The sequence below is a fragment of the Corvus moneduloides genome, chromosome Z (assembly GCF_009650955.1).
Source record: "Corvus moneduloides isolate bCorMon1 chromosome Z, bCorMon1.pri, whole genome shotgun sequence".
NCBI classification, from domain to species: Eukaryota; Metazoa; Chordata; class Aves; order Passeriformes; family Corvidae; genus Corvus; species Corvus moneduloides.
Genome location: NC_045511.1, coordinates 64,829,140 through 64,854,566, shown reverse-complemented (window position 1 = coordinate 64,854,566; position 25,427 = coordinate 64,829,140). Strand labels below are relative to the sequence as shown.

Sequence of the window (25,427 nt, the reverse complement as noted above, 5' to 3'; positions counted from 1 at the left end):
GTAATTCCTCATCTGCCATTACAAATGGAGCCACATCTTGTCAAACCAAGTAACAGAGAAGAGTAACTCCTAAAATTGGAGGTTTAATCAATCTGGTTCTCTGCTTGGATCAGTCCATCAGCATGACATTAAGCACCAGCAGGGTGGGTGTTCTATGAATGCCTTACGAAGGAAGTTCTGGGCTTTCTTCTTAATGGAGAAAATAAAATATTGGCATCATTTTTGTAGATCAAAACAGGGTACAGGAAACATCAATAGGATACTGATTTGATATCAACCACAAGTTAATTCATCCCTCCCCCATTACCACAAAAAAACCAAAAAAAATTCTCCAAATCCCTTGGGTTTATTAGGGCTTAAAAGTGTGTAATTAGAAGACTTGAGCAAAACAAAACCAAACCCTGGTTCATTGAAATAGTCAGCTGTTCCTTCAGAACCTTCTCTGAAAGAAGTCAGAGACACTATTTTCATTCTATTCTTGTTAGGTCCTAGGGATGATAGCCTCCATCACAGGGTAAGAATGGGACTTGAGTAGTCTTCCTGGTTGTCTTCTGTTTTTAGGAAACCAGGAGGAAAGGGGATTAAGATAAAGATATTTGCCCATACACCGTATGTCCAGAACAGATGCTTGTGTTTCTATGGTAACTGTAACACAGGCAAATTTTAACAAGATTTAAAACATTTTTGTGCAAGTTATCAGGAAAGACTCAACTTCTTGATTATGTGTTCAGAAGTTTCCATTAGCTCTTAAATCTTGAGATTTCAATCTCTGAGAACAATCTTCTACTGTGCACAACAGAATGAGTACAAACACAAATTGTTATAGAAATTATTTAATATACAAATGCATACACTGCTTCTTAAAACAATCATGGTGCAAAATCTTATCAAATCTCAGTTGACTGCATTGATGTAAATAATCATTTTAGGTTCATTTACACTAGGAAGTTAATTTCTCCAGTAATGCTTCTATTCCTTTTACATTTTTATTTTGCTTCAGCTTTGGGATGAGCTTTTTCAGTCCTTTTTTGACTGTGCTTGCCACATTTTCATCACTGCTCCGGAGAAGGCTGCAAGACACAGGAAAAAAATGAAGGATATCAAAGGTCAGCATGGAGGTCACAGAAAAATAAGCTGTCCATGTAGGAGAATATAACGCAAGCCAGATGCTATCACCTCCTATTACAGAAAAGACATAAAACATTCCAGAAAATATGAAACACCAAGTCAGAACACAGCCAACACAGGATAAATCAGTCTGCAAGGAACAGCTGATCCCAACTCAAAGCATGTTCAAATACTGGGTCAGACCAGGTTGTTCAGGGGTTCACCCAATCTGGGCTTCAAACCTGCCAGGCTATAGACAGCCCAAACTGCCTGCACCCCAGTCCCACTGCTGCACCATCCTCATGGGGTAAAGGTTTCTCCTTATCTCCCACCTGAGCCTCTTGTGTTCCAGGTTGTGCCACTGCCTCTTGCTCTCTACTCATGCATGCACTGCTGCGAAAGGACCAGCTCTCCTTCACCTGTCCTATTGGTGCCAGGGATGCTGTTGGGAGCCCATAAGCTGCCCCTTCTCTCAGCTGGAACGGCCTTGGTGGCACAGCTTCTCCTTCCAGGCCAAGGGACCCAAGCCATGGCTATGCCAGTCACCCTTCATTGAACTCACTCTGGTTGTTGATACCTTTCTTGTAATGGGTGTCCTAAAACTGGATGCAGTGAAGTACATCTAACATACATCAAGTACCTTCACTACTGCACTTTCATGCTACATTTAGTGTAGGACTATGGAGCCTTACAAGTTCTGTTCTCTTTTAGATACTACTTTTGGAAAACAAATCAGATTTCCCAGATAAATTCTCTTCCTCAGACACATAAGCAGTCTTCCTGGTTGGGTTTTTTTTTCATAAGCTGTAAAATACTATCAGCTTAGTAGTGACTATCCTTCTTCCTTTCTTCAGCTAACAGTGAAATGTTCTTGGGATTGAAACACAAGATCTGCAGAGTTAATGGCACACCTAATTGGCTACTTCAAAATGATGAATGAACACTGCCTAGAAAAGTGTCTTCTACAGCCAGTGTGTGCAAACAGACGAGAATTACAAGTTTGACATACAAATAAACTAAGACTGGAAACAAATTATAACACCCATGTGCTGGTATGAAGTTGGCTGCATGATACTACAAGTTCCTACAATCCCTAGGATTCTTCCAAGTGGCTCCCAAATTTGCATCCACCTAAAAGCTTGTTTCTTATCTACTTTTTAAACAAGGATTAGACAAGGCAAACTGAACTGAGTAAGACATAAAGGAATTAACGCAGTTGAAAATGAGACTTAAATTTTGTCTCCTTTAGGATGCCAAATCCTGTGCTGGATGGTGACACTATAGTCAGAAAAGCACTGGATGTCCACCTGACACCACCACTACTTTCAGCTACTTAACTCCCAGATTTCTATGACTACGACTATCAATTTTTAGTAGCAAATTGTGTTACACTTTTAGCCGTAATGGTATTATTTAATCAAGAGGCCTTCTTTAAAACTGAATTCAATACAGCTGAGGGTGGCATTTTCTCATCTCTTCCATGAGTCATATACCCCTGATAAAAGCAAGAAAGTCAAGAATCCGGACAAAGTATGTGCTGAATACATTGTTAATTAACATGGAGAGGTATATATGTTTCACTCACCACAAGAGACATGGAGCACACAAAGTAGCAAGCCACTCAGGACAGCATTTTACTTATCTCTAAAAAGGCATGTCAACTTCTGACAGCTATACATGTAAAGCTGCTTTCAAACTCATAGTAAATACAGGTATGTTGAGACACTGTTCTTAATACAGAACATCTGCATGCTTGATAACACATCCAAAAGACCAACACAGTGACATAGTAGGGTATTTTAAATTACTATTCTGCAAGTTCTTACAAGGTCTAGAAAGCCAGCACCTATGTATTTTGTGGATAAAAAACATAACTCCCACAGATTACAGAAACAAAGGAAGTCAGTAACACATTCGGTGAAGTATGTTCTTATCCATTTTCTACCCTGATGCTACACATTATTTGCAAATTAAAAAATATACAGGAAAAGTCATATATAGGAATTTAAACAGACAAGCATCTATGACATCCAAGTACTTACAACACTTAATATGCTAGTCTGGGCTGTGAGCTTGCAGAGGGTCCTCTCAGGACCTCTGGGCTCCTCAAGATAGTACTAAGTGAGAACCAGGTGCCAGATATTTTTATAAAAATCAAAAGCAAGTAGGGCAAGGAAAGGAGAAGGTCCAGAGGATACCAGGTTACTGTGAAGCCAAGCATATGCAGCGACTGCTTATAACTGACAAATAAGCTTAAAGGACTAGATAGCCAAAAATCTTTGAATGGACTCACTAAGTAATTCTGAGTTTCAGATCTGCACATATGTGACAGATGGCTTTCGAAAGCCAACAACAAAACAAAAATCAATCATGGCTTTAGGAGGAACTAGCATTGTCTGAAAATTACCTCTGTCTGAGGATTTGTGATTCTTTATGACAAAAGAAGTATCTGGGTTTTTTAAATGAAAAGGTTTTTAAAAACTCAACAACTATTTTATGTAAAAAAACCCCTACTGTTACCTTATACCAGACTAAATAAATCATTGCTGTATGATTTAGGCAATCTCTTGACTTCAGTGCATGCAGTTAAACTACAATGTGATTAATTACTATGTGACGGTGAGGTAAGCAGGTGTCACCTGAACTGGAGCAAAAGGGATGGTTATGTTTGTGTGTTCTCAGCTGCCTAAACAAAAGGACATCATGCCTAAAAAGTCATCAAGAGAAGTTCAGTTTACAAAGGATTTAGATTTAAGTGAAATAAACCAAAAACCTACCAACAAAATTCCATTAAACAAACGCTCCTACAATATACTTTTTTCTCTCTTTCCTGTTAGGTAAGTTTCAGTATGGGTGAAAATACTGCCAGTCTGGGAGATAAGATCCCCCACTTGGTAACAAAGGACACTTGTCAAGGCCCCACCTGTAGTGGCATGAGTAACAGCAGAGAAGGAGAAAGACTGCCATTCCTCACAGACTTTTCCACAAAATTCACCACTACTGTGCTAGTTTCTTTAACGAGCAATTACTAGTTTCCTGTTTTATCTCTAAGTCTTCAACATCTATTAAAAGACTATTGTCACAGTGATTGCTGAACAGTTATTAGTGTTAAATATGGTAAAAAAATCTAATAATTTACTTTACAGCTTTATTTGGACAATCTCAACAGCTTAGTACAAACACTAGCAACATCCCATGTTAAATTAATCTATTCAGCCTTGACTTAAAGGAAGAACGTCCAAGCATTAATACAGAGTCACTGAATAAGCCTTTCTAACAAAACTTCACTGAATACCTGTGCACAGGATCAGATAACTTAAAGGCATTAGGTGCATTTGCTGAATTCTGAAGGCCTGTTATAAGAGGCAAAGAAAGAGCATTACCATTTTGGCAGCTGAACAATCTTAACAGTCAGATACATATGACTAGTAAGAGGTTGTATGAACTGGTTTCGTATCTGGATTGCAACTACTCTTCTACTACCAGTTCTTCACACTAGTGATCTGACTGATAATGACTAAATAAAAATTAGAATTAAACTCAGATTAACTAACAGAAGTGAAAATGGCTTTTGATTCACCTTGCAAAAGAGCATGAACATCAAAGTAGCCCTACTCTAAACTGATAAAGATCAGTGATGGGAAGCAAACAGCAAGGAATCTAAAGTAACTTTAGGAGAGGGAAAAGTGGAGCAGAAAAGAGATCAAGGGATTTCATTTTCAAAATCATGTTATGTCTGTTTGAATTGTTTCCTGATTTTGATACAGTGAAAGTCTTTACGAGGTGCCAGAAGGGCAAGGCTGACACACAAGTTCCACAACACAGACCACGCACTTCAGGTTATAGGACAAAACCTTGGGTTTCTATGACCTGATACTGACAGGTAGCTACAAAGAGGAAGCAGAGGTGATTAGCACTGCAGTTCACATTTGATAAAACAAAATGTTAACGTTAATCTGATCCCAGTGGGGTGTTTTTGATCTCACTAGGTGCATGGTTCACTGCTTCAAATTTGTGAGCCAGTTAGCTCATCATAGGCCTTTGCATAATCTATTATGTATGGTCTCTTCCAAACACTTCCCTACTTCAGTATGAGAACGTTTTAGCCTTTGCAATTAAGGCATCAACACAAAGCAATAATTCACCAAAACAAACAAAACAATTTCTGGATTTTTGTACGCTGCCACCAGTACCAGGTATTTTAAAGTTAATTATTTTAATGTAGTTATTTGTGGACTGCTCTTCTGAGAGTTTTGTGCTTGTAAAACAAGACATGGTAGGCACAATTTAAAAAATAATTTTGTTCAAAACCTTCAGATTTTCTGATACTGAGCTGTTTCTTAGTACTACAAAAGACAGAGCTCAAGGAATAACCCATGGAAACTCTGGTTTGAATTTTTCTAATCCCTGTTTCATTCAAGACTTGCCAGCTGCATTCAAGATAGCACACGCTGAATGTCATTTTGTTGGTAGAAATTTCAATTGATGTTCTCTCAGCTGTTCAAGAAATTAACAATGTAATCTAACCAGAATTAGCCATGTGCCTTACTTACCAACAAAGAATAATGGCCCCTCGATTTACTTCTGCCCAGGTCTTCAGATTCTCAATACCAACACGTTCCACCAGTGTTCTTCCAAAGCAAACTGTAAAGTATGGGAAAGAAACAGGGGAAGAAAAAAATGAGACAATATCTTTCTACAAAGAAGCCTGTTCAAAGTTTTCTGCAGTCACATTTAATCAAATTGTATTTAGTCCCCCAAGTATTCACAAAGTTCTGCTCCCTCAAAGTAATTGACTGTTCAATGCAATGCAGACCTTTATAGATATAAGACTACTTCCAAGTACTGCATGGGATTTGTTAGACAACAGCAGCACTATGTGACAGTTTACTATTATAAAGTATTCAAACTTGTTTGTTTTTTAAAAAGGGTGTAAAAGGCTATTAATATCTTAGAGAAGGCATACAGTCCAAAGACAGAACTTGGCAGGAATCACAGAATCATTCTGAATGAAAAGATCATTGTATACTAAATACACACACACACCTCTGTTGAAAAATGCTACATTTTTAAACATCTGACTCTACAACTAAAGGAAAAGAATTTGAACATAGGTTACTTAAAATTTCAGAGCTAATCCTTCATTGATGCAAAAACTCTGTCTTTTTCAGCTGCACTGATGCTCCAGGGATCTATTTCTTCAGTGGCTTTGAAAGCCTAAGTTGACTTCAGATTCATTACACTGATTGACATGCAAAACAAGGAACCTAGGCTGACTTCAAGGCCCCAGATGAATTTAAAGAACTGAACTTCACGGAAACAGTTCTTATAAATTGGCATGCTAAGCAAATTTACCAGTAAACAATGAAAAAAACCCCACCCAACCCCAACAAACTCCAGCCTCCAAACACTGAAGCTATTTTTCACTGTCATTTTAGATTCTAATTCCACCTGAAGACAGGTCAGATTTTATAATACTTGTTACCCATGTGATAACAATTTGCTTGGGGTTTAATGCCAATTTAATAAACTCAGAGCACCAATTCTGAATGGTACTTTTTGGAGGAAACCAAAGGGAACAGCATGCGATTAAACTGGAAATTGTACAATTTTAACAGAAATAAATCCAGATTACTATCACCATTTCATATAAGCAAGTATCTGAAAGACACTCACAAAACTTTTCTTTTGCACATTTTTAATCATCTACTTGAGAAGCAGGAAAACAGACTACTTTCAGAAATATTTAATAAAGCACAACTAACATTTTTAAAGGAAACACTGGATATCTGAATGTTGCAAGAGGAAAAGAAATAAAATGTTTAACAAGATCTGATAATTCTACATAGAAAAAAAACACAGAAGAAGTTCCCTCAGATTACACTTTGCCAACCACACACATTCATTTTTTGAGCTCTTTGTATGAGAAAAATAATCACTATTAGGATAGAGTGATATACACAAAAGATTTTACAGTTATGTAATAACATAAGTTTAAAAGCTAAAATAAGATGAGAACATCTGTGCCCAATATCTGCCTTATGGAACATAAACTAGCAAAGATGTCCTATTTTAGTGCACAAATTATTTTAGTAACAGTTACAAAGCATTAACCCAACAGCACTAATGAACAAAGTAAAGATTACAGCCTGGCTTACGAGCACTAATGAAACAGGGGTTCCTGTAAGAAAGACTTCACTGTTTCTATTATTATCCTTAAACAACTGTGTAATTTAGCAAAGCTATCAAGACATTTTAAGCACAGAAATGAAGTCCGTCCCAAATACACATTAAAGCCCTGAAAAAAACCCAACCACTGCTTGCATTGCAAAAAAAGCAAACATATCCTTGGCATTCTGTTTGTATAGCAGCTTACAACAGCAAAAAGATAGAAACAATTATGTTAAATTTTCCATATACTAGTATACCCAAAGAAATAAATGCAACAATCTTATTTGAGGTCAGATAGCCAATTACTCTGAAGTCAATCTGATCAAATAAAGCTGTATTTCCAACATACCTTCTTTTCCACTCTCCCTCATTTTTTCATCTTGCTCTATTAACCATTTCAAAACTAGATGGCCTGCTGGATGTTCTGCAATGTGAAGCTTTAAGGGGAATAGACAAATCAAAACAAAATTATTTAGTGGTGTTGTTTCAAAATGCAGTTACACATCTGGCCATTAATATTTCTGCTTGATTTATTCACTCTGCCATCACACTGATTCACAACCAAAGCAAATATGAACAAGTTTGATGCACATTTCTTGCTACTCATTCAAATTGACCAGTTTAACTTTTACTATATTCCCTGTAACATTTAACTTTCAGTAATATAAACAATATCAACCAACACTTCGTCCACCCTTCCAAGGATTTTATTCATAATAAGCAGAATCTCCTGGTCTAACTTCCTCTGCCAGAACTTCCAGACCTTCCACATTTCCACACTTGAAAATTCACTACAGTATGGTTCACAAAAAGCCACAGAAAACACACGTAGTTCACATAAAATTTCATAAAACGTGTATCAAAGAAGAGGAAAGACAGAGCTAAAACACCACAACTATGGAAATCTGGAGGATATCTATTTTAAATATAGCGTACATTGTATTTTTTTGTTTTCTAATCTACGGACGCATATCTGATGAGCTTAACAAAGTAGGGGAGGGGTGCTCTTTGGAGAGAAGGTCATATTGTGAAGACAAACAGCTCTTATCTAAGATCTTTCCTTGCATGGAGATATGCACACCTGAAAGGTAAGAGATCCCGTCCCTCTTCGTGTAAACAGTCAAATGACCTATAAAACTTTGCTAAGTGCTTGACTGCACAGTGATAACATCAAAAGAGAGACTGTGTAACAGGCTTGTCAGCTACCTTCCCACTAAGTGTTCAAAGCAGTTCTGAAGATTGAAGATCATGAAGCATCTTGCCCTACAACTCATACAAAATGCTGGCTCAAGCCACCATCACTCCAGATGCACTAATAATAAACTATGAAATCAACAAATCAAAAAATGGGATCACATCTAATGTGTAAGTGCTATCAGGGCAGTATACTGATGTCTTACACAAAGGAAAACAAGACCAAACTTCATTTTAGTAATACAGAAGATCTGCAAGATCTCAGCACCTTGTCTTCTGTACATTACCTGTCCATCACGGCCCCCTGGAACCAGCTCTTCTGCTGCTAAATTAGCAATTGCATCTAGTGCAGGCTGGATGTCACCAAGAGCTGTTCTTAAAATATCAGCAACCAAGACAAAGGTAGCTTTGTCTATCACTACTTCTTGGGTATGTTCTTGCAAATATTCTAGCAAAGGTGAGGAAATGGCTTCCAGGAGTTCATGGCGACGGAGTTCAGTATTCTTCTTACTGATGAAAGAGACAGCACATTACTCAGATTTGCACCATATGCACATCAAGTAACAAGAAATTTCAGAACATCTGTGCTATTTGAGACATAGAAATTACTGCTAGATTAAAATACAGGCATTATTGTTCTCTCTGTTCCATGTACAATTAAACGCATGTTGGACACAGAATTTACAAACACATGGAGTGAGAAAGTGTTTAAAGCTGACTGCCTCAAAAGCTCATAGAGTTTTTTCTTGTTAGTGACATTTATCATTTCTTTTCACTTTGCTATCTCAGCTATGGAGATGTACTTTTTACACAGCTTACTAGTCATCTATAATTACTCCTTCTTCAAAAGCTGATAAGCATCAATGTCAATACCAGAGCCTGAAATCAAATTAACAATTTCCATTTTTATTGCTAGATTTTAAGACATACTTGTATGCTACCCAACGCATCAGTAATGCACGTTTCAAATTTTCTTCTACACTAGATTTGATACATGAGCTTACACAGTATATATCACAACATTTGCCCTTTACCAAACAGGCAAAATGCTGATCTCCAGTACACTGCTGGTTACCAATCCTTGTATATGAAATTTAACAAAAAAACCCAAGAAAAAAATAAGGACAGATTAACATATCTAATAATGCTTATGTATTATTTATATATATTTATTACATTACTTAGATTTATTATGAAGAAAAGTTGAAATTAAATCATGACAGAAAGTTGCATTAATTCTTCTGGACTCTAAGAAAAACAATTTAACTTTTATATTTGAGTTACCTATAGGCATTTCCATCTCCCTGCTGCAGAAGTGTGATGATTTCTGGAACGAAATGTGCAGGATCTCTAGGATTTAGCAAGTACAACACCACCTTCTTTCCGTATTTGTTGTTTATTATATCAGGCAAAGAAGCCTTTATTTCCTGTGAGAGTAAACGGACCGCAACAAAACATTAATGAAATAACAGCTCTTGGTCACTGTCAGTATCAGAAGTGTGAAAAAGTACCAGGAGAAACTCCAAATGACAGAGACATGCTATCTCATGTTGGTAATGTCTCCATTTTTTTGAAGTCCTCATAAAAGAGGGATTTTGTACTAAAATCTGCCTGAATCCTTACACATGCCAAGTGCTCAACGTACAGTTCCAATCACATACTAAAGTTCAAAGACCCACACACATACTTTGGTCCAGGATTAAGATTCCATGGACCTGAGAGATGATGAGAAGAAAAGGCCTTCCTCAAGAGGATTTAAAGAGCTTAAAACCTTCCTTTACCTTCAAATTCCCAGTCATACTGCCAACACACATAAACGATGAATTTTGCAATACTACCAAAAAAAAAAAAACAACAACCCCAAACCAACAAAAGCAGCCCCCAAAAAAATAAAAATACAAAAACCCCCTTGCTTTTTCTCTCCCTCCAGTCTTACTAGTTTTTTTACCTTCCTAAAGCTAATGGTTTAGGAAGGTAAAAAACCATTTAGGAATGGTTTATGGACAGAATGAAAATCTCTATAAGGTATTTTAGAAGTCTAACTGCTCTTCGAGATAATTTTAAAGATTGGTTTCCTCTACAGAATGTGCTTCACTGCTTGGTTTTAAGATGCCCCCACCTCTCATCTGCTACTAGTGATCATTCACTACCTGAAGAGCTGGTTTTGACCCTAAGATTTTCTTTTTCCTTTTCCTGCCATCCTTTCCTCATTCTCAACCTCACATAAACCCTGATGGGCCAACAGTGTATGTATGAAGGCCACTTCTTGTCATCCTTTTTCTGTCCAGATTGATGTGGTAGGATGACTTAACAGTAAACAGCCCATTATCTTTGATGATGGATTAATTCTTGACCTCAGATGATTCTGTAATTAAGTGGCATCTTGGAAGCTCAGCTAGACATAGTATCTGAACTAATGAACCTCCAGAAAGTAGAGTGCTTGTTACACAGTACAGGAACAACTCAAATATCTCATACTAAGCCCAGATACATCAGAACTTATTTCCTTAGACCTTTCCCAGAAATTGTCACATTCCAGACCAGGCTCTGGGAATCAAACCCAGCTGCAATCACAGCTGAAATACTTGAGGAACAAAAGCCACCTCCACATGAAGATGCTTTCATCTCTCCAGACCCATTAGAGAGGCCCAGTCTACAGGCCAAATCTTCATGCTAGGCTACAAAATCCCAACTGCCCCCCATACAAAGCTGTTCAAGGAAGATTTGTTTCTATTTTTCAAAACAAGAAAGAAACTCATCAGAGCCACTTTCTCCTCATACTCTTTCTCCACATGGAGAACACTTGCCTCACTTTACCTCTCTGCCACTTCCATTAAACCAGTCAGTGCTTACAGCTATAGCATGAGTACTATTGCAAGCAGATTACAATATGTACATCAATGTTTTTTCTGCTTACAGGATGCAAATATTTTTGCCAGTAAAATCAATAAGGTAACATCACCATTCTGAAGTTTTCCACCAACTTAATCTCTTGAAATACTAGTAAAGCTCAAGTTTCTATGATAAAAGACATCGACTTTAAAGAGACTCTGGTCACCCATTTTCCAGAATGAACATGTACTAAAAGGAAAAATTTCAGCAAGCAATGAACCTAGTTTAAAAACTAATTCAAATAAATAGTTAAAACATATGAAAGTGCTACGGTCTGCTATGAAAAGAAAAAACTAACCATGATACATAAATATAAGGAAACAGAAAAGATGAGAAGTATTCAAGTAGTCTAAAAAAGCAGATGGATTCCTACTTTCATCCTCCTATAGACTGACAAACACACTGACACTATTTAATATACTATTTTAGGAAAAATTCAATTACTTACTGATATAATTAACTGCTTCACAAGTTTAGTGTCATCAATGCAATCAAATGCTGCCAGCAAGACCAGATGAGAAAATTCACCCTGCAAAGATGAGACATCAGAAACTGCATGCAATCAAGTTTTATGAATATAGTAATTTACTTAGAATCAGTATTTCTGAGAGTTTATCTCAAACGTAACGCAACATGAAGCACAAGCAAATTCTGACTACTGTCATAAAATGAGTGAAGTCCAACATGTAGGTTTTCTCTAAAACCAAGGCTTGTTAAGAGAAATATGTTGTTAAAACAAAAACAAAAGTAGATCTTCTATTTCAAGTGAATATACTGCTTTATCATATTCAAGCTATTAACCTAATCATACTGTACTATCAACATTTGAAATCACAGTATTTTCCCTACAGGAACATTACATACAGACTTTATTTCTGTCATAGATTTGCTTAAAACTGAACTAAGTCACAAACAATGTTTTCGGAGATCATATCTCTGCAATGAGCCATACGGTCTCTACTGCCTTGCTGGAAATGAAGTCTCCAGCACACTCAAAAGGGCACAACCGAATTCACTTGTATGTCAGTGAGGCTCTATGTCAAAGTGAAGCCAGATCTTCTGTGCTCCAGTGTTGTGCCAGCTGTTATTTACCCACTGTCTCATACTTCCATATAATATATAAAATGGAACAACTCATTTATTCCAGTACTAGAAAGTTATGGAAACATTACCTAGACTAGTGGCCCTCAAAGCAGGCTGCACAAGACAATCCACTGAGGTGCAGAAAGCAAATATTCTTGGCACCATTAATAAACAAATAAAAATAGCCTCTGGTTACTTTTATCTCATCATTTCAAATTTTCTATTCCTGTGTATGTTTTATAACATATACTATTACAGTAGTAAAGGTATGTAATTTATACATAGCTATATATATTGGGGATGCATGCCCAGGATGTGATTAAAAACGCTTGAAGGCCACTGACTGAGACCACAATAACTATTAGCAAATAAAAAACCACAGCAAGCAGGAAGGGAAGTTTAAAAAGCTGTTCTTTACAGCTGCAGGTTTGCCCAAATCCATGAAATCTGGCTGCAACTGTTATACTGCTGGTGCTGCAGTCTTCAAATACATATGTTATTCATTAAAAAATAAAACAGACTTCATCCACTGTATGCTACTCCAGCATTAATTTATTTTGAAGCCTCCTGACTTGAAAAAAAAATTGGGAATCTTCTAAGAAATATACATGTTCAAAGAGCCTTTCCAGTGACATCTCCAACACATCTTGATTCTTCTTCGTCTTCTTTATATATGCTGTTTTACTCCCAACCAAGGAGAAATAACCAATGAGCCATATGAAGATGAAATATAAAGTTGGGACCAACAACAGAAAAAGTAGGAAGAAAACCTAGGAATAATAATGAACTCAGCCACTTCAATGAAGCATAGTACTACCTGTAGTGCCCACAACAAAGCTTCTTGGCGTGTCCCTAAATATTCTGTACAGCTCGATTATTTTACATTATCTAATACATCGCCACTATTTTAAGACTAGTTTTATTAAGATCTCAACGTTGTTCCCAGTACTAAAGAATATTCAAACTAGCCTCTATCAAATCACCTGTTTGACTATGAAATAAATGGTTAATGAACACTCACCGTTGCTATTTTTTCAATATACGTCTTCATAGTTTTCACAATGACTTTTCTGTCCTATCCAAAAGGAAAGAGGAAACTCAAATGAGCCCAGAATACCAGTGATTCTGAGTAACTAAACTGCTATTTACACCTTTTAAAAACATAACCTTCAATTTGCTTTCTAAAGCAAAGGCTATCTACCAAAGACTAACACTTATTCTATTAGTCTACACCTAGAACCAGTGTGAAAAGTTAAACCCAAATTGTGACTTGATTCCAGAGAGATTTGCAAGTCCAGAGATTATTTGCAAGTCCAGACCACCAACTGGCGATGTCAAAAAAACTTGGAAAGTAACCCAACAAACCCAAAACCACCACGTATGTTCACTCATATTTTGTTCATTAATTAAAGGAGAACGCATTTCATCTCTTCATTTGGAAAGAAACACATTAAACAGGACTCTAGCTTGTCTTAAACCCCTATTACTAACAAGAATATTTTGTCAGAAAGTTCTCTTCCTGTACTTCTGGCTCTTGGAATCACTGCTCAGTGTTCTTTAGATCCATTATTATGCCTAGATCCTAGGAACTTAATTTTTTTTCTGCATTCTTTAACAAGTAGACTATTTTAATAACTCATCTTTTTTATTTTTTAATACAGAAAAACATAGGAGGCATTACAATATTTCCAAGAGGTGATGACATACATTACACCTAAAGTATTTCTGGATACTGTATCAGCAGATGAAACTAAAGTTCTTTACTGTCCTCTCCCTACTGTCAATTTCACTTGTATTATGAAATCTGTGGGACAAATGAAATGCCAATAACCTTACAATGGAAAAGTGACTCTATGCATTACTGCCAAAACCTCTGCTAAAAATAAAAGGACATCCTTCCACTATAAAAGTTCTAATGAAAGCATTTGATTCACAAAAAAACACTGCTCAAGTTTGCTAGTAGATAAAAAGGGATCAGTTTTAAACCTTACTCTGAAATTGTTAATTGCATGAAAATGTGCACAAGCAGAAGGACCCACGTGGGCAGTCAGAGAGGACTAATTAGAGGGAAACCAAACAGTACCTTGGGAGTGCCATGCCATAAACCGTGCATTGCTACTCGGGCTCCATCATGAGTGTGTGCCAGGTAGATGACAGCCTCTCTAATAGCTTCTATCATTTCCTGGGGAAAAAAAAAAGGTGATAAAGCAAAAAGATTAAAGGCTTGAGGATGTCAAGGCAGGTGGGCAAGGGCCTGAAATTATTTTTTTTTGTCCGCCCACACTATATTGCATCACTGGCTCTACAGAACAACTCTCCTTTCCTTGACCTATGAAAAACTGCCTCAAGAGGAGTCCAACAGACTGTAAATGACACAAGCTTTCTGTCTTTAAAACTACACTGTTCATCATAAACATGCCATGAAATCACAACTGTATTGAAGCTTGTCAGCTGTCCTATTACAAAAAATTCAAGAAAAGGTGGTCAGAACTGAGACAGAACTTAGAGACAAGGAAGAAATCTTTGCAGGTGATGCATATTCATACACACAGAGTACTAGTCAGAAAGAAGAACTAAAAAGTCATTTAAGCACCACATTATGTTATAAATCAGGTATTACAAGAATTAGCCAAAAGTTGTGTCTTCATATCAAAGGAAAGAGATTTTCGGAAGCTGTCTGACAAATAATACCATCAGCCAAAGGAAAAAAAGCAAACCAAATCAAACAACCCCCTCTCAGGTTACTAGATACTACTTCTGCCACTATCCATTAGACTTGCTTGAAGTACAGCTCCACCTATCCCTGTTTCTATCCCTAGCTCTTCTTGCTCTCTAGCCAAAGGCTCCAAGCCTTTTACCAATTACTTGCAAACTGCTCCGTCAAAACACAATTGGTGTCACTAGGTGTAAGCACAGGGCAGGAATAGATCTGCCAAAGGGGTTTCCAAATCTCAAAGAGCATGTCCATATACTACCACATTTGCACAGAAAGCCAAGCAAGGAGATACGCCATTATTCCCCTGATTCACACAAGTCCGGAAATCCAAAAGCATTCTCAGACATAGCATTACATGAAACCATGCACAGGAATGTTCTGGACTCCGAAGAGTTGGACTCAGAATAGCCCACTTCCCTACTCTTAGCTCAGGGTTTATTAACTAATAAAGAAGTATTCAGGAGTCTGGTCTAGCAGAAAGAGGGAAGAGTCAGCAAGTTTAGAAGGCTCTGCCTGATTTGAAGTGAGATGGTTCTGAGCTGCAGAACCAGGGTGAGGCTGATGGACACACCTTGAAGACAGGTGAAGTCAAACAGGATACCAGCTTAAACCATGTCACATCACACAGATGGATTTATGCCTAAATCAAGATGTAACCTTAAACCTGCAATTTAATACATACATAGCAGACAAAGTTTTGGTTGCTGATAGAAGGGTGAATCTCACTGTATTTTTGGATCATCACTGCAAGTCATTAAGAAACTACACACCGGAAAGCTAAACTACTGCAAGCAATGGTCCTCACTGTAATTACTCCCCAGCTACTAAGAAGGATAATTTACAGGAAGAGAGGAAACATCTAAGTCATCTCATTTTTTTAAAAAAAATTCAAGTATCGCATACATTATTGTGAAAGTTCACTATGACTATAAATCTCCATACAACACTACTCTCCAGTCATCTATCTAGAATCACCAGATGTATAGAACTCTATCAAAGAAAGATGTGTATTTTTGTCTAGTCAACTTACAACATTTTCATAAGAAGATAAAAACCATTCCACTGAAAGGCAAAAGAAGACAAAAAGCAAAATGAAGATACTTACAGATCTTTGTTTTGGAAGAGCGTAAGTGAAGAAGTCCAAAAATACTTTATGTACCAGTGAGTGCTTTATCACCGCCTCCCTGTATTTGGATAGACGAAAATAAGCAACAAGTTCCCCACAAACAATCATTTTAACATATGCTAGCAATAACTCACTTGTATTTTAAAAAGTTAGGCAGCATGGTGAGAGAGAACACATGGTCATTTTGGATTAGATGTTTGACATTTACAACATATGGAAGACTCAAAACTTACGAATTATAGAACCTATTATCTCATAAAGACCACTGGAGAAGGATATCTAACCATGCATTATGGAAATACATCACAGTGCAGCATTTCTACCAATTCTCTGTCTGGGACAGAGGGCACTTTAATTCACAGAACAGGAGTTCAAAATTAAGATATTCATTATGACACCTGGGACAAAACCATAGACTATTCAGCACAGCAACGTTACAGCTTAAAAGAGTATCAGTATCACTGTCGTCTGAACTTGTAAGAATACCAGTGCCATTGTTTGTGTGTCAGAAGCAAACCGGTTTGTGCTAGATTGTCACACCTTCAACCAACTTTTGTCCTTACTTTTGTGCCATTGGTGTAAGAATCTGCTTCATTTCCTCCAAGATGGCCTCTCTCTTTTCAGGCTGAGCTTCTAGCACTTTATCCAGTGTTGGGACAGCCGGTGACTGAAATGAATGCACAATCAGAGGTTTAATTGTACCAGTAAGTATCAGAGTTCAAAGAAAATTATAATGCTTAGACCTTTTTCCATCAAATTTCATGAATATCAAAACCAAAATTAATTTTCTGCAAAACTAACAATTTTCACAATTAAAAAAAAAAAAGATGCATTTTTGAGTATGTCAGAAGCTGCAAATTTAAGTTTCTACAAATTAAGTATCTCTCATTAGCAAACAAAAATCACTTCTGTGGACTGAGGTGCTTTTTGCCAGTTATATCAGCTCTTCATGCCACTGTCAGATACAAGGCAAAATACACAAAATTGGCATTGTGTTAAGGGGCTCCTGAGCTAAGCAGAAATCCTCCTTTACACATACATCAGAGGGCAACACAACAAGTCAATGAACTGAGAAGTTAACAAAGACCCAGGAAATTCCAGTTCAGGAACAGCAGAGAGGAGGGATATATACCATATACTTTACATACAGAAGTACTTCCTGGTATCTTAATGAAAGAATTACACCGGTAAGTCTTTTAAAATAATCTGTTGTTAGAAGGAAATCTGACTAGATTGACAATTAGAAGAAGCATTTTTTAAATGATCCCTGCTACTTTTCAAAGACTACATTGCAACTTTGTATACACCTGCATTGTGTTGAGTCTGTTTTGCACTACAATCTATGGCTACTTCAAGCACTTATGCCAAAAATACCAGAATGATGGAAGCTAACTTCACTTGGTTTCATGGTCTGTTTGACTCTCAGTACAAATTACAGCCCATAATCACAACAAACATGCCTCTCTACTACTCACTGCTGCAAAATGCCTAACTAAAACTTATAACATGTTAACAAAACACAGGTTCAGAAATAAGCTGTTAATTTCTTAAGACAATTTACCAGAAATCTTGGGTATAAGTATGCTGTGTTGTACAACAGGTGAAAGAGTCATTCTAGTGGAATTAGTAATTGTGTAAAACAGTTCTATACTTTGTAGGAAAATTCCTAACTCCAATGGATAGAACTTTCCAAGTCAGCAAAAATTAAAAACAGAATTCCAAAGAATGAAGGTTGTACTTTTTAAGAAGGTTCCAACTGCCTGGTGAGGATCTGCATCTAAATGGTTTCAGTGGAGCTTGGACTGAAGTCCCAAAGTCTCCACGGGAAAAGGAAACAAAGAGAAAAATTAAGCCAAAATAGAACACTGTATACAGGCCCAGTCTGCCCACACTCAGTGCTCAGGAGATACAAGGTCGTTCTGACACAAGAGTTATCTAAAGTATTAATGAAGAATTATGCCTAAGTCTTACCTCAGAAAGGCTGATTTCAGCCTAGACACTATGAGAACTGAAACTACGTAACAAACTATCTTTGATGTGCAGAGCAAGCTCATACATGAACACAGTGTATTTTACATAGTTCAAACTAAAAAAAACCCACAACAATTACATCTAAACTAGAAATGTGCAAGTAATCATTACATTTAAACATGCTAAACTAGACTACCTTTGGACAGCTGACAGAAGGAAATGTAATCAAAGGAAATAGGTAAGATAGGTAAGGCATTACTAACACAATACCTTAGGGGCTAAACTACCTTAAACTACAAAATACTGAAATACCACCTTGTAAACCTGGAAAGTGTTCCCATACAGTTCTTCTGTCAGCATATTCCTCTGCTCCAGAATGGCTTTGTCATTATATGCATATTCCACTACAGCAGATGCTTCAGCATGACGGAGCATTTTTTTCACATGGCCTTTAAAACTTTTTATTATTTCTGCAACTTGTGCTTTTGTTCTGTTTTACAGGGAAATACAAATAGCAAGAATTAAAACCTCTAGAGATAAGCTTATCGAGTGATAGTTTTGCTTTTAGAAATACAGTCATAAGTTTTATCATAGAAACCATGAAATTTATGAATCTGGGTCAGCCTTATGGCACTTAGAAAAACATGTAAAGAAAGCCAGGAATCTAGAGAAATTATAAGGCATTTCGAGGGAAAGAAAACAGTGGATAAACTCTAGAGAATAAAGAATGACACCCCGAAACACTTAGGAAAGAAAATGTTTAAAAGCCAGTCTTTTATATATAGCAAAGATCAACTCTGAGCATACATGTGACCTTTTTTAAATCATGTTTTCCTTGACATGTACAGCACTAGGTTTACTTCTTGCAAAAAGAAAAATACTGTTAGCATTCCCCTGCCTTAATTCTGTAATATTATAAAGATGTTTCCAGAGACATACTTTTTATTCATGATTGATCCACTCTAGATTAAGAAGCAGCATTCACACTGGAAATGAAACAATGCAAGACTGATGAGCAAACTCACTTAATACTCACCCATACATAAGAAACTTCTTCACAATATTTCTGGAATATTTTGACTTGCTCAACTCTACTAGGCTATCTAGAAGAAGGGAGAAGCATTCAGCTGGTTTATTTTTCTCTACAAAACAACGTCATTATTTAAATAAGTTTGAAGAATTCACTAGAAATGATGCATCAGTTGAGAAAAAAATGTAAAAATATTCAAGAGAAAACATGTGTTGTTTAAATGCATCCTAACCACAATACAGAAGCATAAAAGTAAAATGAAAGTACCTTTCAATTCTTCAAATGTCTCTTGCCTTTGTTTCTCATTACCATACTGAATAAAGCACTGGATCACTCGAGTTGAATCATGTGCAAACGCCAGCTAAAGCAGAGAGGTATTTTGTTACTCTAGGCCATTCAAAAGGCAGTAAGCACCATAATTATTTCAATGTGCTCTCTGGTATAGTTTCATGCCACATGTAATGCCAGTTATAAATTAGAAAAGCAGTTACCTGTTTATAACAAACCAAGACTCAGGGGGTTTACCCCTTTAAAAGTATGCTATGAAAAAACATACAGACAACATTTGCAGCTGCTGACAATTAAGGACATGCACTAAGATTTTTCATACTGAAATAAAAACATTAAATGGTATCTCATTTTTTTTCCTCTTCTTTGTTATTTCAGAGTAAGTGTGATGATACAGGTCCACTTCAGCATGGACTACCAAAAATTCAACATGTTCTTCACTGCAAATTTATACACTTCAAGAATAAAGCAGAACGACTGTTTAGTACAGTTAAGCATCAGGACACTAACTTCCCAAGAAAACTGCAAAGCAACAGTTGTTACTAATCAAACCTCTGAGTTCCTGAACCCCAGCTAACACCAAATTTCACTGGACTAAAGCTGCTTGGCACCCTTTTACAATAGCCAGCTGACAAACAAAGCATCTCAGGACTACGGTCCGAAAAACAGGTGCCAAATGTACTCTTTCAGCCCCGTTTTTCTTCTGTTTACTCACAGTTTCACCGTTCTTTAAAGAAGATTTTGTAAATTTGTGCACTATGCCATTAGTTTTTCTTACGTTTTTAATTTTCCCATGAAGAAGCTTCTGTAGTTCATTCATGAGCTTTTCCCGTTTCTCTTTATCACATTTCTTCCTACAAGCAAAAAAAAACCTAGTAAAACAATTTTAGTTGAGGAAGCAGCTTATTTGTAGTATGATTCACTTAGATCTATAAATTAAGAAGCAAGACAGTACAAAATAAAAATAGATTGGCTTCTGCCAATTCAAATTTACACTGTCATTCATTAAACCTGTACAGAGACATAATTTAGCTATTTCAGTTCCTGGAAATCAAACCAGAATTCCACACTTCATTCTTTTTTTGAGTAACAATATTTTTTTAAACATAAACTCAAAGTTGCAGTCAAGAGTTGCTTACAGATCCAAAGTTCTGTAAGCATGCAAAGTACAAACAATTAGAACAAGCAAAATTAACTTTTCTTGCTGTCATGGGGCACCAGTTCTAGAATTACACCCTCAGAGAGAGACAATGAACCTTCACAAAAAACTCACACAGTAATCCCACTGCAGGATCAGGGTGAATCAGTACACACTCTGTATTTCAGGGTTCAAAAAAAAAAAAAGGCAACCTCTTAAGCATTTACAAATTTTCAAATTTTAGCCTAAAATACAAGTTCAATCCAGACATTCCTAGGACTGTGGGTCACCATACTCTGTTTGAACTGCCTACAAAATCGCATGCAATGTTACTGCTCACCCAAAGAGATTCAGTTTGGAAACAGTTTTATAAAATTACAAGATGAGAAAGACAGTGTTCTGGTAATTTATGACTAAAAGTCAACAGAGTGAAAGAAAAAAACCCATTACCTTCTCACACTTTCCCATATTTGTTTTGATTTTATAATTATGTCATAATTGCTTTTATCATTACTTTGTCTGGTTTGCTTTAACTCTTTCCTTTGCTTTTTGAAGTCATTCCACTTTGGCTTCTTAGAATCTGACCCTTAGGACAAAAATAAATACATTTTCTACAGTCAACAAACAAGCAGCAATAGAATTCTTCATCAATGTAAAGTATGGCAGTTCTATGACTTGAATTGCTAATGATTCAGGACCTTTGCCTGCAGTTACCTATCTAGCGAACATGAAACAATAAATACTGAAAAAATACGCTAAGCTAGCAATCACCACTTCTAGACTACTGGAAGAACAAGGCAAACAGTTAATTTTCCTTAAAGCTGTCAGATGATGCATCACAAACCTCTTAATAGCTTGAAAATTGACTGAAGATAAACTTAGCAGCCTATGCCTGCCCCAGTAATTCTCCCGTTTTAGTTCACCCTTAACTCATGCATATGTTTTCCCTCTCTTGAAAGGAGAACCCTAACTCAAAGATAGATATTCTGAAAACTCAAAAACAGAAAAAAAATTAAAACCTTTTTACATGCCTAATCTTTCTACTCAGTCAGATTCCTTAAGCATGGGATTTTACTATACAACCACTGTACACTGCCACACAATGAACTTGGGCAAAATAACATTATAAAAGGGCCATAAATTATGCATTAAAGACACAGTCTCAAAGTTTTAGAGTTTAAAGCACCACTCACTGGTATTGAGTAGCATGTACTTAACTGTTTTACCCATTCAAGAACCCACGCCTTCCTTTCTACAAAGCATATTATTGATTTTTATATCACTCTCCTAAAGCAACAGTGACAAGAAAAATGCTTTGAGAGCAGTGCCATACACAGAGGCTTTCATTTACTCTTATGAACAATATTTCAAGGTTTGTTGTGCATTTCCTTTTTTTTAAAACAGCCTAACAGGAACATCCTATTGTTATTAGATTTTTCAGGTATCTAGTGCATATTCCACGTGAAGCCATTCTGCAAACATGAAGGAACAGCAACAATAAAATACTCAACATAATCTACTGTCCTTCAAACAAATGACATACTTCTGCTGAACTTCAGAACCCCTCACTTAAGATTCCATTTCTTGTTTTACTATACTGATTAACTGACCCAGTAGAGTTTTGCTTTACAGGAGAGGAAGGGACAAGACGAAGATCTCATGCAGAAAAAATTAATTTGAAAAATAAATCTATTTAAACATGATAAAACCAGACAACTATTTAGGCTTTCTGTATAAACAACAGAAGAAAAAAAAGCTGTAAAACATAAAAGCAGCGTTAACATCCACAATGCTTTTTTTTTTCTTAAAGGATGTGACCAGATAATCTGGACCACAGAAATGAAATAATGTCAAGTATAATCAACTTTGTTTCATGAATTTCTACTCCAAAGTTTATAGCAAGTACTTTTAGTCCAAAACACACTATAAAAAGCTCTGTGTTTTCAAATCATGTGTTAAAAGTGCCAGTTTCTAGCTAACCACTTAACACTGCCATTAAACTAAACTGAGCTTTAGGATGGTATGACAATTTTTAAATTTGCTACTGTGTCTTTACTTTTGACTTCAGAAAATTCCAAACTGTTGATTTTCATGACTTCAGCCTCCAGCTTAGTCAAGTGAAGTAATTTTTCTCACAGCAAAGATTAAACGGGAAGTAAACCTGGAGTTATTCAGCCAATTTGGAAAGGCAGAGGGAAAGAAGAAGATGTAGATAACAATGTGTTTCCCAAAACCTGGTTTCCATTGATACCCAGGCTTAAAAATCTGCTCACCTCCCTCTTCACCATCCTGGAGTTTTCTCTTCTTTGCAAACTTTCCTGGTTGCTGTTTATTCTTGAATTGTTTGACAGTAGATTTCCCAGGTCTTAACTGTCCTTTAACAAATTTCTTGGAAATTGATTTAGGCTTTCCCTCCTCATCTCCTTTGTTAAAGACCTTCTTTGGTGGACCTGAATCTAATAACCAACACAGAAGAAATGAAAATGCTATCCTACAGTTATTGTTGCTTCAAAATTAAAAAAAAACCAAAAATTACTGTAACAAGAATTTAACTACTTTGTAATAACTATTCTATATTTAACAAAAATTCTTACAGGCTTCTCAAAGCCGATGTTTTCACTGCAGCCCCTGGGTGTGTAAACTTTCTCTAAGGAAGTCTGGCCCATGCATTATTTTCTGGGGAGCAGTGTTAACAGCTCAGGCATAAAAAGGATTACTCTGTATCACAATTTTCACCATCCCTGACACCAAGTCATTTTTTCATAGTTTATGATCAGAACTGTTTCAACATCATCTTGCTAAGACAGTAAGCAGTGAAAGGCATCTTCTCAGTCCTAACCTACAGCAGGTTCCCACCTACCATCACCTCTTAAATAATTTTTTCTTAATGTGGGAATGGCAAGTCTAGAATCAAAAGGTTATCAACTTCAAATTTTAAACTGAGAATATTTTAGGTGAATCAAATAGAGTTGAAGGGCTTGCAATGCAACCTGTTTAAAGCATTTCAGCAAGTTAGTGGCTCAAACAGTCAGTACAGTTTTGAATCCAAGACAAAGTCATAGAATGGCTGTGGTCAGAAGGCACCACTCGAAGTCGTCTGGTCCAACCCTCCTGCTCACACAGGAGGGCTACGCAAAGCTGGTTGCCCAGGACCATGTCTGCGTGGTTTTTGACTAGTCCAATGTGATAAACTCCACCATCTCCCTGGGCAAACTGTGCCCATGCACAGTCACTCTGAGAGTAAAGAAGTTTTTCCTGGTGTTGAGAAGGAATCTCCCGTATTTTAGTTTGTGCCCACTGTTCTCTGGTCCTGTCACTGGGCACTACTGGAAAGAGTCTGGCTCTGTCTTTGAACCCTCCCTTCAGATACCTGTACGCACTGAGATCCCCCTCAGTCTTGTCTTCCTCAAGCTGAACTGCCCCAGATGTCTCAGCCTTTCCTACTATAAGAGATGCTCTGGTCCCTTCATTATCTTTGCAGCCCTTCACTGGGCTCCCTCCAGTACGTCTGTATCTCTACTACACTGAAAAGCCACAGCTAGGACACAGCACTTGAGGAGAAGCCTCACCAGGGCTGAGGAGAGGGCAAGGGTCACAGCCCTCAATCTGCTGGCAGCACTCCTCCTAATGCAGCCCAGGATCCAATTAGCCACCAGAGAACATTGCTGGTTCATGCTCAATTCTGATCACCAGGAGCCTCTGGGCTTTCCCCACTGTTTTCCAGTGCATGGAGCTGCTCCCCTCAAGCTGCAGGACTTAGCCCTTCGCTCCTTGATGAACTTCACCAGGCTTCTGCCAGCCAAGTTGTCCACCTGCTGACCTCCCCCGGGAGGGCAGCATGACCCTCCAGTGCATCTAACACTCCCTGCAGTTCTGTGTCACCTGTAAATCTGAAGAAGCCACACTTTCAGATGCTGCCCCATCATCCAGGTCCTCCATGAAGCTGCTGAACAGAACTTGACCCTGTATTGACTCCCGGGGTCCACTGCTGATCAGTGGCCTTCAAAGAGTATGCCAGTCTCTGGGCCCAGCCGTTCAGCCACTTTTCAATCTACCTCACCAGCTGCTCTTGCAGCCCTTAGTTCATCAGCACTTCTGTGAGAATCTCATAGCAGAGGAGACACTGTCAAAGTCTTACTGAAATCCAGGTAGGCAACACCCGCTTCTCGTTGCTTATCTGCCAAATTAGTCGTTTCAAGACATGAATTTACCAAAAGAGAAAAAAAAAAAGAACTCCAAGCATGCCAGTACACAACCATAACCATTCAGTCAGGACTCCTATTGGCGACTCTTCGCGTTCCTACCATTATCTTTTTTAAATTTCCTTTTCCCGTGCTGCACTTTTCCACGAGGTCCTTTTCCATTCTTCCCCACGAACTTCTTTTTGCCCTTGTTCTCCATCGCGGCAACACTGCAAACGGAGCAAGAGACAGCATTACTGGACCACCGCAGCTCCCCTCTGAGGAAAAGACAGCCTGTGCCTCCTGGTTAACAGCCACGGCGAAGTTAAACCCTCCCAGTGGACGGTGGGGTACCAGACGCCGCGCACAGGCAGGGCAGCTCAGCCAGGCGAGCCGGCGGTCCCCGCTCCCCAGGACACCCAGCCCCGGCCCGCCGCGGCCCGCGGGCTCCGCCGCCCTCACCGCACACGTGCGCCCCGGCCGCGCCTGCCGGCTCCCAGCGCCGGGCGCCGCTCCCCATTGGCCGCCGC

The 25,427-nt window shown here is 37.7% G+C and overlaps 1 protein-coding gene across 3 annotated transcripts; it reads right to left on the bottom strand.

Moving 5' to 3' along the window:
- Positions 1 to 817: 817 nt before the first annotated feature.
- On the bottom strand, positions 818 to 25,424 carry PUM3 (pumilio RNA binding family member 3). Of its 3 annotated transcripts, none has more exons than XM_032096344.1 (18): positions 25,360 to 25,424; positions 25,021 to 25,127; positions 22,990 to 23,172; positions 21,167 to 21,302; positions 20,357 to 20,432; positions 19,558 to 19,651; positions 19,297 to 19,363; positions 18,576 to 18,750; positions 16,853 to 16,956; positions 16,269 to 16,347; positions 14,531 to 14,629; positions 13,469 to 13,522; positions 11,813 to 11,893; positions 9,757 to 9,899; positions 8,760 to 8,982; positions 7,628 to 7,715; positions 5,661 to 5,751; positions 818 to 1,070 (listed from the first exon to the last, which is right to left on the bottom strand). In XM_032096344.1, the coding sequence occupies exons 2-18, from the start codon at positions 25,115 to 25,117 to the stop codon at positions 941 to 943; spliced, it is 1,920 nt and encodes a 639-aa protein (XP_031952235.1). In that variant the 5' UTR covers positions 25,118 to 25,127; positions 25,360 to 25,424; the 3' UTR covers positions 818 to 940. The 3 variants fall into 3 exon arrangements, with proteins under 3 accessions (XP_031952235.1, XP_031952236.1, XP_031952237.1); XM_032096345.1 differs by lacking the exon at positions 25,360 to 25,424 and adding an exon at positions 25,252 to 25,353; XM_032096346.1 differs by lacking the exon at positions 25,360 to 25,424 and adding an exon at positions 25,266 to 25,346.
- Positions 25,425 to 25,427: the final 3 nt, after the last annotated feature.